This window comes from Nesoenas mayeri (genome assembly GCF_963082525.1).
Source record: "Nesoenas mayeri genome assembly, chromosome: 5".
NCBI lineage: Eukaryota > Metazoa > Chordata > Aves > Columbiformes > Columbidae > Nesoenas > Nesoenas mayeri.
In genome coordinates, this window is record NC_137548.1 from 45,000,682 (window position 1) to 45,016,242 (window position 15,561).

Here is a 15,561-nt window from a genome sequence, read left to right on the forward strand (position 1 = left end):
ACTGGTGTCTCACACAAGCAGAAGTTATCACTTGACCATGTCATCACATACAAGTTCTGTGTTGGCTGTTGCAGAGGTTATGGGGAACCACGTTCATCAGCCCTGCAAACTTATCAGGTTGCTGCGGGGCTGCTGTACCTCCAGGTCTGCCACTTAGAAGCAGCTGCAGAGTCTAAACACCTGATGCCTTCCTACTCCCCTTGAGGGAAGAAAATACTTTTTTTAGTGCCTCCCATCTCAAACTCACAGCTTTACAGCTTGCCATTATTTTTATCAGTTTCACCTTAACAATACCCAGCCAGACACAGGACTTTCCCTTCACACTGCCTTTGGCAGCAATGGATTTGAAAACTGCCTAGGGCTGAGCTGTTGCACTGGCAGAGAATTCTAACTCCTCACCATTACTTAAGAGGGAAGGAAGGGTCTTTCCCCAGCATGGTTCCCGTGACTAGGAGTCAGGGAACTGAGGTAAGTTAGCACAATGCAGCACTGACAGTCTCCTGGGAAGATCCTCTCTACAGTCCCACAGTGCTCCTGCACTTCTGGGATGCCAGTTAAATGCTGTGGCCACCGCTCCTGTCATCCCCTTCGCCAGGGATGAGCTCGTGCTACAGCCCTTCCCTGAAGGTTCCTCAGCTGCAGGCAACCACGTCCCAGGGCTCAAGAGGGGCCGATCTGCAGGGGGGGCTGGCACAACTTTCGCAGCGCCACTGGATTTGTAAGCGCCCTCAGAGCGCCCGTTCGCTCCCCGTGCCGGCAGACGCCGCCGGGCCGCGCACCGGCTCGCAGAGGCGCCGCCACCCGAGACGGCCGGGCCGCGCCGCGCCGCCGCCGCCCCCGCTGCCGGCGCGTGCGGAGGGAAGCGCCCGCTGCTCCGGGGGCGGCGGGACGGGGCTGCCGTGACGTCAGCGATGAGGTGCGAGGCAGCGCGCGGAGCCACCCGCCAGCGCCGGCGCGGAGGGGGCAGGCGCGCGCCGAGCAGCCGCGCTGGGAACGGGAACCGGCAGCGGGACGGCAGCGCGCGGCCGCGCCTCGCGCAGCACCGCTCTGCGCCCGCGGGGCCCGGCCCGCCCATGTGGCCCGAGCTGAAGTTCAAACACGCCGTGCCCGCCCCCAAGTCCCAGCAAACGGCGCTTCCCTCGGAAGCCGCTCTGACCGGCGCCCTCCGGTCCCGCAACTTTCGCGGCAAGCCTGAGCCCGACTCCCCGGGGACGCGGCCGGAGCAGCTGCAGCACCCGGCGGCCCTTCAGCCGCTGCCTCGGGCCGGCCGCGGGGTGCCGCCCAGAGCCGCTCCGCCGGGCCACCGCGGTTCCCCCGAGGGCCCGCCCGCCGCCCGCTCTGCCCACGAGAAGCGCGCCCCGCCCCGCTCCCGCCGGTCCGAGGCCGCCGTCGCGCTGCCCCGGGGGGGCCTGTCCCAGCCCCGGAGGATGGGGATGAGAACAGCCATCGCGGGAGCGGCGCGGCCGGCCGGGACGCGCACTCACCAGCCCAGGCGCCCAGCGCCGGTCCCACGGCGGCGGCGCCGCTGCCCAGCACCCAGACGCGGAAGCCGGCCAGCAGGCGGTAGGAGGCCAGCGCCGCCGCGTAGAGGGCGCCCAGTGCGCCCACCCAGTAGAGGAGGCCGGCGGCCGGGAGCGCGACGGGAGCCACCATGCTGCGGAGGCGGCCGCGGCCGAACTGAGCCCTCCCGGCCACCGCCGACCCACAGCCGTCACGGCGCCCGCCCCCGCTCGGTCTCGATTGGCTGAGGGGCCGCTCATCTACCGGGTAACCAGGCAACGCGGCCGGCCCCGCCCGCCCCCGGGCCGCGCGGCCCTGCCACACTCCTGCCGCGCCGGAAAGGAGGGGGCAAGGAGAGAGCGGCCACACGCCCCCGTACTACTTGCGGGCTGTGCCCCACGTGGTCGGCACGGCACTTTTACGGCCATTGGTCCACGAGGATGGCCGTCACCTGGCAGCCGTGCTTCGATTGGCCGCGCCTCCCGGATGTCTCGCAGGATTGGTGGAAGACGGAGTCTCTCTTCCCGCCCCAATGACGTCATATGGGCCCATTCATAAAATACCCAGGCTCCGCCCCACACCCGAGTGCGTCCCACGGTTCCCCTCCCCCTCTCTGCACTTCCCCACGGGGCGCCCCCGCGCTGCGGTCGGCACGGCGGGGCGCGGGGGGTCGCAGGGGCGCTGATCCGGCGCGGGAGGCGTCTGGCCCCGAGCCGCCGTGCCCGCGCGTGCTCTTCCAGCCCCACTGCCCTTCCACAGCCCCTTGGCCGAGGCCTGGCCTCCACAGCCCCACGCGGGATGGCTTGGGAACCCCAGGACATGGGGGAGTGTGGGAAACATCCCCGAAATCACCCCCGCCTTGGTGGCTCTTCCCATGGTGGCGGACAAGAGCCCAAAGCTCTGCTGTCTTCTGCTCCATCTCCACCACCTGCTGGGGCCATGCAGCCCATAGCCCATGCACGGGCCTGGGGTTTCTCTTCCTTTCTCACGAACACCAGCCTGGGGGCAGTGAGGAGATGGGACACGGGAGGCTGTGGGAGGCTGAAGCCCCAAAATAGCCCGTGGTTGAGATGTCCTGCCTGAATGGGCTGAAAGGACAGGAGTGGCCAAGGAAGATCGAAAATCAAGTGACTTGGTGCAACGAGTGGGTTAAACAGAACGCCAGAACAGTCCAGCAGCAGGGCAGGTGATGGGACCTGCTGCTTTTAAAGGTGGACTTTTGTAACTCCCAGTGTCAACATCTTTTTTCTAGAAAGCAAGCATTTTATATGATTTGACAATAACCTCATTGCAAGCAGCAAGAAATGATCTTTAGATGAGGCTTTCAGAGACCCAGACCCATTGAAGTTGTTAAAACAGGTAGTATGAAGGGTAGTTTCATATGTTGCATTTCCTTTCTCCCTTTCCTTAGAAAACGGGTCATACCTAATTCCAGCCTCTACTGCTGCAGATTTCCAAGCTCTACCAAAGCACCACTGTGCTTCACAATTCATCCCCTTTCTGTGCTGCTCTGACACCTGGAAGAGCCTACTGCAGCCTCCCCAGGTACCGCCACCAACCCCAGCTGAAACCAAACCAGTCACAGTTGATCCTCCTCATCCACCAGTGTTGCTGGGTTGCTCTTCAATCACTCACTGGCTCTCCAGCTGCTGACACAGCCACTCAATCTGGTGGCACTTGTGCTCCCTACGTGTTGTTTTGCCACCAGCTGGTTTTCAGGAACCTTCAGTTTTCCATGCTCTCCTTCCCTCCGTGAAAACGCTGCTGTTAGGCTGCAGCCATTTGCCAGCTCCCCTCCATCCCCTCCTCTACCTCACTTCACACACGCCACACTGATGCTGGCTGCAGCCTCCCCCGGCACGCTTCAGATCCAGCTTCCTTTTACAGAACCCACTTACTGTAAACTGAATGGGTTTACAAGCCATGGACAATGTCTCACTCCCTTTCCCACTCCACATTCCCTAACTTTTGCCTGCTGCATGTTCATAGGGTGTGTGCTCCTCAGCTCAGGGATTATGTTTTGCAGAATTTGGAAAGATCTTGTATTAGGCACTACTCTAAATCGAACAGGTGACTAGTGCCCTAAGTGTTGCACCTGAAGGTCCCAATCAGATTATGGCACCATGGGGACGCAGTTACAAAGACAACTGTAACCTCAAAGCTCTTATTTAGAAACAAGAAGTTTTTGTATTACATCAACTACCTGATGCAATGAGCTGTGTGTCCTGAGATACACAAGATTATGCTTAATGATCTTTCACTTACACTACGGGAAAAAAGATCAAGGAAATTAAATGAAAACGTGCTTTCATAGGTTTATCTGTTTTATTACTTTAATAAAAATAAATGTTACATTTCCTGTTATTAAATGTAAATACACAATAGCTTTTCACTCAAAGATCCATAATTAATAGAAATCAAAGGTCTCTGTTCATAATCTACTGTGCAAAACAAATTCATAGTGGGATTCGAACTTGCATTCAACAATACACTGTCTGTGGTGATGCCCATTCAAGGCATGAAACTGTCATACACTTTGCAAAGAAAAATTTGTCAAGTCATCTTATTGGCTGACCTACAGGTTTACAGTTAGATGTTAATCTTTATGATACAGCAGTTGTATCAGATATAATGGGAAGGAGCATATAACTGGATTTCATTCTAATCCACAATAGGAGGCACCCATTCTCAGGGTGATTTAGCTCACCTTTTTTTCCTTTTGTTTGTCAGTCACTCAATTGTGAAAGGTGACACACAGAGGATCAAGTTCTCACCAGGTTTTCTTCCTGCTTCTTCTCAAGAGCCACCTAACAGTGTGATTACCTAGGGCTAGTTCCTGAAGTCTTTACATAAGGAAAAATCGCATAGGCCTCATGGAGTGTGTATCCTGCAAAACACCTGCCACAGATAGGACTTTATTACAGGAAGTGCAAAACTGCTGGGACAATTTAATTTTCCTTTTGTTCCATACCAGCTATTCCTTAATTTGTAAGCATACTTTAATCTGCATGGACAATCTTGGCATTTCTGCGTGAAGATGTGTGTGTTAGAAAGAAACAATGCTGTTACAGTAAAAGAAAAGAACACAGGTAATCAGAAGGAGGTTCGAGCACCACTCCTCCTTGGAGGAGTGCAACTCTACATCGTTAGAAAAAGCATTCACTTGCTGTGGCCACAACGCACTATTTTCTTCCATTGGCCCTCAAAGCACTTCTCACACTGTTTGCAGGATAATAACACAGTGCCGATTCTCACTCTTTTGTCTTCCAGAGGACCAGGCAATAGAGAGACAGGATATGACAAAAGCATCTGAAAAGTGAAAAAAGAACAAGTTTAGCTCTAGTAAGATATCTGCTACAAGTTACAGACAAAACAAGAGCTGCAGTGAGGGATAGAAGGTAACAGTATCATCACCAGGATGACCAGGTATCGAGAACAGAAGTGGACTGGGCAGCTGGACACACGGCAGGGCTCAGAGGAAAGCAGACAGGTCTTGGGCAACCTGCTGAAGGGAACAGACAACTTCTGACTGGATGTCCATGTAACCCACACTGCAGTCACCACGGGAAAGCTGCTGGTTTACAAATGGGTCAGAAATAAGGAAGCAAGTACATGGGTGCTATGGAAGATTCATTGGCCTTTGTCAGAGCCAACCTATCTTTTACAATCACATCCACCGCCCACAGTACTGCAGCTGTGCTGCTCCTGAGACCTCTTGTCTGAATGACCTTCTTGTTGTGGGTCAGGACAGAACCTGCTCTGCTGTTCTGATAAATCCCTTGACAGAGAAGCACAGATACAGCAAGGCAGTCCTCAAGTTTTTTTGTGTTAAAAAATAATACTGGTTATTCAACAGTGTAGCTATTTTTTATGCTCCCCTGTTCAGAGAGAAAGGCAGTCCTCTGAGAAGCTTACAGTCTACATTTAGAAGATGATGAGTCACAGGGAGGGAAAGGGACTCATTGGAAGGGAAAGAATCATACAAAGGTCAAGTGAGGGGTTTTGGATCTCTTGCTTATGGTCATCACACATTGCTGGGCAACAGACTTATCCTCCTTTTTAGGGTTAATCCTGGTCTTCCCATGAGCTTTGCAGGTCTGTTGCCATTTCCCATAAGCTGCTCCAAAGCCTAAAAGAGCACCCAGTCAGCTGAGCTGATGGAACTGACAGACATCTTTAACATACTCACACATCAGCATGCAGGGACATGTACATGAGGATACCTTGCCAAGGCCCCAGAGATCCACATTCCCACAGCATCTTTTATCAGTTTGGGCATGTAGTCAGCTCCAGATGACTGCAGGTGCAATCTGGTTCAGGGTGGTGATGCAATCTTAAGTCAACCTGCAACTCAGCTACATTGCTCCACTGCATGGAAGGTGGCCAAACTGTATGGCAGATCACAAGAGAGACAAAAAGGAAAGTATTCAGAAAAGCTAAAGGAGTGAAGACATGCTGGAGTAAAAAAAGCAACAGTAAGTAAAAATGAACAAACAATAAAGATATAGAACTACAGAGAGGAAGATATCAAAATGAGACATAAAGAAGGCAAAAATATATCAGAAAGGAGAAATAAAATACAACAAATAGGGAGTAAAAGAGCATCCAAAAAGAAGAGCGATTCATTTTTTATTATTACATTTTTCCGTGACTTTGCTGCCACAAACACCTCACAAGCAATCACACATCTCAGCGAGACCACATTCTCACATCTCACATGAACATCTTCCCTCCTGCCCTGCTCTCCCACTACCTGAAGAAGACACCTCCTCTCCCTCCAAGCTCCACAGCTGGGAACCACAGGCAGCCACTCACTGTGTGTACAGCGAGGCACGGCCGGGGGCCTTAGCGCTGGGGTCCCCTCCTCACACCAGCCTGGCCAGCTCAGCCAGTAGTGCTGTCTGCTCCACAGCAACCCTGAGAACAGGATGGGGGACTGCCTGTTATCTGTGATGTGTCACACTTTTTCCTGCCACTGGGAAGAGGTGTAGTCATTTGTTTCATTAAATGGCATTCTTGTACCCAGTGCTAATTTAATCCTTTTACAAATATGTTTTTCATTCTTGCGAGTCAAGTGCAGCTCTCCCTCCTGTACAGTCATTCTGCTCTCATGCCTCTCTTACCACATTACTCACACTTATTGCAGTGAGCACAAATGCAAGAAAGGGTCTGGCTGTTGCAGTGCTGAGCATTGCGGTGTGTCTTTTGCCTAAATCCACAGCCTCAAATTAAGACACCCTGCCTCAGTGTACACTGAAGGCAAAAAGAAGAATGGCATCTACACCGTCCCTCCTGCTAAGTGAAGAACTCTACAGGAACCAGTTGAACATGCCAATAAATCTCTCAAGACACCTCAAACAGCAGTGGATCCTAATGCTGGGGTGAGGCAAGATACCTCATGTGGAATTCCCAATCCTCAGCCTTAGGCACCTAGTCCATCCCCTTGCAGTGGTAATGCTACCCCTCCGAACCTACACAGTATTTAGCACTGACCCAGGAGCTCAGAATTCCCTCCTCTGCCTGACAGGGCTTTCACTAGCAAAATGTCTTAAAAGAACGGTACAGATACATGCTGGGCGAGACGCTCTTGGTTGAAGCTGTTGCACAGGACACAGAATAACTGGTTTTTCATCAGCTGCAATGATGGGAGGCAAGGCCAGCAGCCCTGGAGGGGCTGGAAGAGACATTGCCAGTTCCATCCCATGCATAAATCTTAAGCGTGTGTTTTTCGGCATGTCTGGAAGCAGGTATTTACGTAACCCTCCTCACTCTTTGTGTGCTCCCAAGTAAGCAGGGGTTTGGGGTCTATGTTTTAGACTTGTGCCTCAACAGCGACAGCTCACTGGCTCTCAGCCCTTCCAGGACTCCCGTGCGCCTAACACAAGGCACCTCAGCACTCATGAAGGGGCATCCAACTCACCCAGATACTGAATAACCACAAAAGAGCTGATCATCCCTGCTCTGGAGAGCTTACAGGTGCAAGTGAGCCAAACAGCAGCAGGCTAAGAGAGAAAGGGATGGAACTGGTACCATTAAGTGCAATAATAAATAAGCAAGTACAAATTTTTATTTGTATGTCTCTAATCTAGCAATTGCACACTTCTGACTGTAGTTTCTATGAGGACAGGAACCTGCCAACACAAGTCAGCTTTCCAACACAAGTCTTAGCTTTGAAATGAGTCATCCAGGCATTTTAGGTTACCACACTGTGTAACAGCTATCCAGTCCTTGTTTCTTTAATAAACCTTGGGCGTCTGCAACCTGTCCTATTTCAGGGATTAAAGTCTCACATTTCTCAACAACAAATGATTCCAGACAAATGTGGCAATGGAAGCTAAACAGAACCTAAAGCAAGACAGTAGTTGGCATATTAACTAGTTGAGTTCACAGTGTAAATTTAACATGCCACACAGATGCACACTGCTCTTCATGAGAAGGTCCAATCATTTCTCCTTAAAAACAGGAAACAATGCAAATGGCACTACAAACTTTATTACTTTATATAGGGATTTTTCACTTTTACCTACTACAGATTAACAGGTGAGTAATTAACTTGTAAAAACTCAAAATTCCTCTTTTTGTTGCCATTCCCCTTGTAAAGTTCTAAGTTATTACAATGGGGAGCTTCTCTCATCACGCAAAGCAAGGAAAGGCTTGAGTAGGACATGCATATAAAGGCGGGGGTTTTTTTTAATCATGAGCAATGCTTGAAATCAAGTACTTCTCAAAAAAAAATTCTAATAGTTGTGCATGCCACCAATCCAAGTGCAGCATGTGTTTAATGGAGAGACACAACATGGGCCACGGCAACAGAAGATTAACCTTCTTCAATCCTACAGCCCACTGAAATGTATTGATTTTGAGCTGAAAATATCATCTGTAGAAACAAAATTCTGTGTTCTCATTGTTTCATCCTTGATGCCTCTGCTATCTAGTTTCGTAACTGTAGCTAAGCGATACAGATACTTGTCCAGATAAAATTAACAAAGTTCAGGAATGCGTGTCCTTCATGCCACTGTCAACACTCAGTGTCATCCTGTATGATGTATTCACTTTCAGATGCGCATGATGGACTACATTTGATAATAAACCTTTGTCTCCTCGTCTATAACCTATTGTTCATCCATTGCACCGTATTATATACACTCAACCCTCTTTCACTGCATCCTTTTGTGGAGTATATTGAATGTGAGATTGTGTCTCTAGACCTCCCTCCACCCCCTCCAATGCATCTATTGTCCTTGAGGGAGCCCACCTAGCACAAGCTGGTTCATATCCATGGGACAGGAATCACGCGACATTCCCTCTCTTCCACGTAACTACTTCACCTCTTCCATATCCCCGTGTGCCAGCTTTGCTATCATATCCTTTTTAAAAAGATCTGTCTTACACGAGTGTCTGCTCAAAGATCCACTTGCCAGAGACTTCTAGTGCCAATGCCATAATCTGGTACTTCTAGAAGACTTTGTCTCGGTCACTCCCAGTATTTCACGAACATGAATTATGCTTGGAAGAATGCCCATTAAGTATGATGTATCATTCCCGGCTTGCACATGAGAAAATGTGAGAGCAGAGATTTCAACTAGGACCCTACCAGGGACAGAAGTCGAGAGCATTAAAAAAAAAAAAAAAAAAAAAAAAAAAATCTGTTTCCTATCTTTAATACCCAATTATACTTCTGTATTTTTTTCTTCAAATTCTCCATAATTCTTTAAATAATGTCCAGCTTCCAGACTTCCTGAAGAGTTTTACCATTGAGGTTTTAACAATTAAATCTGGCATCTTAAAAACACCCTGGGAGATTCAGTCATTCCCAGGACTGTATATTGCTCCCCATTACAACACGGATTTGGACCCCTGGTTGCTGGAACCACTGGCTTCAGCAACGTGGCACTGCCCCCTCCCTGCCCAAACAGGAACACTTCTTCCAACATGCACACTCCTCATACTCATCTTTTCCCAAGTTGGAGAGAGAAAAGGGGAATGCAAAAATTCCAGTTTCTCCTCTTGCTATTTCTATTCCCATAGATGCAGCTATAACAATAAAACCCAACAGCTTTTGTACCAACTGTGTGACCACTTCAGAGGTACTGAGCTTTTTTTTTGTTTTTTTCCTACAGAAGGAGCTTATTGTTACCTTTCCTTTGACTGTGTTTTCTTTCTGGAAATCAAAGGAAGTAAATGATACAAGACAAAAGACACGATAATAATGTCCCCACCCAGAATGCCATCTATGCACGGGGTGTATGTAAATCACTATCCTTCTGGAGACATCAAAGAAAATCTGAAGATTTATAGCAGTGATGATCTGGCTCCAAAGCATTCCTACAAATAATAACTAAAAACAAACAAACAACAATAATTTAAAAAAAAAAAAAAAAATCAACCCTAAAAATGCTGCTGCAAGCTGCAGTGAACCATCCCTTCCCCAGTCTACTGCTACCAAACCAAGCTCTGGCATATTTTTATCTTTTTCAGTGTTTAAGTTCCCAGTACTTTCATATATTGATCCTCTGCTATTTTTACTCATCAACCAGCATATGCAGCAGCATAGGTGTATGTGTCCATATACATGTGTGTGGGTACACAGATGTATGCATTCCTCTTAAACTAGTTTATATAAAAGCAGCAAAAGAATGGATTAGTCCTACTCTTAATAACAGCATAATATTAAAATATTAGCTGGTTTGCTTTTGTTATTGAATCATGCAGATGTAATTATCAACCTTACCACATGAATGCTTCTCACTCCCATAACTTTGCTCCTGTATTTCAAGAGGTGTAATACAGCACAAGAGAACGAAAACCTGGTGAAACTACTGGAAATGCCTTTTTGCAGCCAAAAACCTTGTAGGATGACATGGGCAAATCAGGTCAGAAAATTTTCCTTTGCTGTAGTCTTAAAACTGCATGCCCACCACTTCAGCAACCTACTTCCGATTCAAAAAGGTCAAGAAAAGAACATGAGAAAGCATCTGCTATCTTTATGGAATCAGACTTACGATGGAAGAGAAAAATATTTTCCAGGAATTCAGGTTAAATAATGATCAAATGTGTTTCATTCCATACTCAGAATCACTTTATGGTCACATTTCTGCCCTGTAAGTTTCAAGATTCTGTCTGTAGCTCACATCCTACCATCTATTATAGAAAAAAATGTGCAAGAAACCATTTAGACATAATATATATTTCTCTTTTTTTGTCTTCCAAGTCTTTCATACCGTGTCCTACCAAATGAGCCTTTCATTTTCACATGACTTGTTCACCTCTAGGGGGATGAAGGAAGTTTAATCCTTATAATCCATTTACTCCTCTGCTTCAGCAACTAGTAAAAGTACCAGTGGTAGCACTTAATGCATATATTGATGCTTAGATTGATTCCAGCACTTAATTTTCTATTGACCACTGAATGGGAAGTTAGCCCCAAATTCCTTCTCTTCGAATAACATGTGACAGTTGTGGACTGAAAAATAAAATTAAAACGGATGACTGAGCAATGATTGTTCATCTCCCCGCTTTGTGGAAATTTCCCAAATAGCAAAAATGCCAATTAAAACCTAAAACGTCTGCCTAGAGTATGGTAACCTTGCTGGAAATAAATGCTCTCTAATTTTAAGGTTCTTCTGTTAATTCTTCAGTGCTACATGTAAAAACTATATAGTCTAAAAGGCAGAAAAAAGATACAAGGTCTCAGGTAATATCCCAAGGGAGCTGATTATACACACATTTCAAAAGGCAATGTTGTCTTGCCCTAGACGACGTGAGGTTTTTCACTGAAATAACTTTCCTAAAAACTGCTCCATGAAGACTCCTACGACTAGCCCATGCAGGGACAAGAAGTCAGGCTGCACCGTGAGAGAACACCTTCAGCCACAGCATCCAAACCATGCAGTTTGTCTGCTCCCAGTGTTAAAGCCAGTGAGGTGCGGAACATCGCTTCTCTTCTGCCAGCACAATTCGGAGTGTACAGGTAATCAGCAGCTGACAGCAAATATAACCATACTTAAACTTCTTTCTCATTTGAAACCACTCCAAAATACTGATGGTCTGATAGTTAGAACTCTTCCAGTAATTTCCAGCAAACTGTGTCCATTATCCCCTTTATACGCATTCGTTTTGTTTGTTTACACTAATCTTGACCTTACATAATTATTTCCCTTCCCTATGTGAAAACTGCATAATTGTCACTTTTGTGTCTCTCCGTAAACAGTCTTTCTATTCCCCTGAACACATTCATGTGGTTCTTTTCTGCATCTGTTCTATCTGCTTAAATCCATTTATCCGAACATTGGTGACAGCTGGGCTACATGGGTGACAGTTGGGCTACAGATAAGGTCTCACTAACGCCGTATACTTTGATATCAATATTTTCTGTACATAATGGAAATCCCTTCCCTAATAGGACACCACCTTTTTTTTTTTTTTTTTAATTTTCTCAGCCACATCACATAGCAGTACAGTATCATTCTGCTGCTGACTACTACACAGACTACCAATTCGCCACTAAAGTAATGAGCTCTTCTAGAATAAATTGTGATTAGCTTCAATTTGCATCCCTAACGCTCACTTAATTCTATTAATCTGAGTTTTGATTCATCTTGTTGGTACACAAATATTTCAATCCTCCTCCCTATTGATACAGTCCACCAGCTTTGCGTCCTAAAATTTCATCACCACAGTTCTTTTTCACTAGGGTCACTGGCAAAAAAATCAAATAATTTAAAATATAGTATTTGAAAAATTCATTTTGCAGCCTCCTTTCCATTGCTATATTCTCTTTCCACCTATTATCTGCTAAAACTATGTTGCATTTCACCCCACTTTTCTTTTTTCTGTCTTTTAGTTTGCCCTTCAAAAACTGCTCTATAGCTAAGTATATTATGACTATTAGATGAGATCATCTGTATTACAAGTCTTGTCCTTCCATTTGGTACCCTCAACTATTTGGCACCCTTTACATGTAGTTTTCACTACTTATATGTTATTTAAAGTTAGACCGTACATTTTGTAAAGGGGATGTGTTATATTTATTGTGCTAATGCACTCCCGTTGCCACTGAAATAAGAAAATATAATCCAGTAAAATTAAAGTCCCATTGAAAGGCTGGAAAGCCAACGGTTCTTTTCAGATGGGAACAGAGTGGCCCATACACTAGAAAGTTTAAAAACACATTACAATGGATTATATGCATTTTCCTTGTCTTGAAGGCCTGTATTTTATTTTATTCTGGACTTGATGATTTTGTATCTCAAGTCATCTTCAGCAGTTTAACTTTGCAAGTCCAAATCACCAGGGGTTATAAAGCAGACACTTGGACAATTATCTCTTTTTTGAGATATTAAGTACTAGAACAACACCTTCCATCAATTTTTTTTTCATTTCTTTGCCACCTTTCTACTAAGAATTATACCCACCTGCATATACTTTAAGGACTGTATTTCAGGTAATGATCACTGGGAAAATCTGATGCGCTTTCTGACACAAATACAAAAGTGTGTGTAGAGCTCCCCATACACCTACTCACTGAACTGTAATGTGTGCAATAGAAAACAAACTTATTACGGCATATTTACCTTTCTTGTTTCATATCATGAGTGTTACCTTCTTTCCACACCTTCATTTATCAGTTAACCAATAAATCATGGTTTCTTCTGCATTTCAAGAGGACTGCTATTACCAAGAAAAAGAAAGCACCTAACAAGAATCCTTCCCATTCCGGTCCCATGAGATGATTAAGCATTCTCAGCTCTATATGCAGTTAACGACTGATGCATGGCACCACCCTCTTTCAACATTTGCCTTCCAAAGTTGAGGAAAAACAAACAAAATTTACTCTATTTACTATACACTGACTGATTTATAAAAGAAGGTACCTCCAGCTAATTAACAAACTCCTTTAAGACATCAGAATGTTTAACAAGAAGCTGATTTTGCACTTAGGGCCCACTATTACCATAAACTAAATTAACATGCAATATTTTTCCTCCCTTTTTCTTCTCTTTCTGCTTTGTTCTCAGAGAAAACACCTTGCTATCAAGCAGACTACTAACTCCTGTTAGCTTCATGAGTTTGTCCCTCTGTAACTTCAGCATACATCAGCAGCTTCACGCATCTTAATCCTTCTCTTTCACATTACAGAAAAAGAAAAAGGGGGGTGGAGGGAGGAGTGCGGGGGGGGAACAACAAGCCACCAAACACAACACACTTGTAGCTAAAAACTGAGACCCCTCCTGCCGCTTGCAAGTGTCCACTACCCGAGCGAGCCGGCTCCCGGAGGAGACCACAGGAGCGCACGGCTGCCGGGTTTGGCGCAGAGCTCACCAGAAAGCGGCAGCCCAACTGGGCTGACGCGGAGCCCGTGAGGGAGCGCGTCGGCCGGGCCCCGAGCAGCCGCAGGTGCGGCCCCGGGGACGCAGAGCTCCGAGCAGGAGCCGTGCAGACGGGTGACCCGCGTTTGCAGCTGAAGAAAAGCAAAGTCCCGCTCTGGAGGAAGAGCCTTCGGGCGAGTCCGCTGGCGAGCGCTCCGGGCCGGCTTTCGGACTGGTTCTGCGTCCCCACCACCCACGGGCCCCCGCCCGCCCGATCGGCAGCCGCGCCCGGCCGCGGGGAGCTCACTCAGGGCCGGTGACTGAGGGGGACCCAGCCGCGCGGTCCTCACCCGCTCCCCGGCGGGCACGAAGGGCCAGCGCCTCCGCCGGCACCAGCGCACGCCAGGGCGAGCCGGAGACACTCAGCCTGGCCGGCTCTGGGGGAAAGGGACAAGTCGGCACTGACCTGCCAGAGCCTGAGGCGGGTGTCCTGGCTGGGCCGCGCCGGCGCCGCAGGGCCGGTCCTCACGGAGCGGGGGATAAAGCCGGCGCTCCCGAAGCTGCATCGGCCAGGCCCGGCGGACACGGGCCGCCTCAGCACGGCAGCTGAGAACAGGCGGGCCTGGGGCGCCCAGCCCGGCCGCGCTCCCACCTGGCAAGAGAGCCGGCCCGCCATACCGGATGGGCGCCGCGGCGGCGTTTACGACAGCTCCCGGCATGCCGCGGCGCCTACAACTCCCAGCCTGCCCGGCCCCGCCGCCGTTAACCCTCTGCGGCGCCGAAGCACCTCCGCAGCCGCTGCCCCCCCGCCCAGCGCTGCCACTTCCTCGCGGTGGGCCCTGCGCCGTCAGGCCGCCCCGCGCCCCGGCCCAGCTCCGCCGCGGCCCGCGGAGGGAGGGAGGGAGGGAGGGCGGGCAGCCGGGCAGCCGTTCGCCCCCGGCCCGGCCCGCCGGCGGTGCTCGCTCCGAGCGCGCGGCCCGGCCCGGCCCGGCCCGCTGGTGCTGCGGCCGGTTCCTGCACTCCTGCAGCGCCGTGTCTGGTCCCAACCGCTGCTGTGTGCCACTCGCCGCGGTGGTACTCATTGCCCACTCCCTGCCAGCCAATAAAAAGCAGGTGAAAGAAACATCTTTTTCCAACTGTGGTTTGGTTTTATTTTGTTTGTTTTCTTTAAAAAAAAAAATGTTTCAAAAGACAAATTGTAATAAGTAAATTAACTCAAAAAATGGCCTTACAACTCCCAGAAAACTTCGGGACAAAGTTACCAGGAAATGCTGGGTTATCCAGCAGTGAAAACAATGCGAAAACTCGGTCACGTTGTTATGTTTTGTCCTCCCTCCCATATACTCTTCGTGTAGGTTCTCAGGGTACATATGACTAACACGTACAGCACTTTCTCAGCTCCTCTCTCAAAATAGGTAGCAAATGATGTGAATACAACTAACCCGCTGCAAACTAAAAAATAACCCAGAGAGTCAGAATCCATTTTTAAAGTAAGAGAGGGTCTGGGGCAGACAGCCCAAGTTATGCAGAAGCAGCACTTCAGACTAAAATTCACTGGGTCTCACCCGAGCCCCCTCCATGGCTTGGTATCTGCGCCCCGAGACGCCCTCAAAAGCACACAGAGCTTCTCCCCTATACGTCTATTTTATTTGAGATATTTTTTATGAAAGCCTTGTGCAGCAAATACAAGTCAAATGGCTCTAATTTGTAGTGCTACAAAGTGTAGCATGCTCAGACGTGTAACTGCTTGACA

General features: G+C 48.3%; 1 protein-coding gene and 1 long non-coding RNA gene across 3 annotated transcripts in view; both read right to left on the minus strand.

Moving 5' to 3' along the window:
* Positions 1-1,928, minus strand: part of HSD17B12 (hydroxysteroid 17-beta dehydrogenase 12) — a gene marked incomplete at its 5' end in the record, with an annotated part of 86,475 nt that extends 84,547 nt beyond the window's left edge. Inside the window, 2 exon segments of the mRNA XM_080345808.1 lie at positions 1,485-1,856; positions 1,859-1,928. Coding sequence (XP_080201934.1) covers positions 1,485-1,856; positions 1,859-1,928 — 442 coding nt within the window.
* Positions 1,929-3,819: 1,891 nt separating this feature from the next.
* Positions 3,820-14,517, minus strand: LOC308041455. 2 transcript variants are annotated; one of them, XR_013922231.1, is made up of 3 exons: positions 14,275-14,517; positions 5,724-5,888; positions 3,820-4,809 (listed from the first exon to the last, which is right to left on the minus strand). It is a non-coding gene; the product is annotated as an uncharacterized lncRNA (long non-coding RNA). The 2 variants fall into 2 exon arrangements; XR_013922232.1 differs by having other exon boundaries at positions 5,690-5,888.
* Between the last annotated feature and the right edge of the window lie 1,044 nt (positions 14,518-15,561).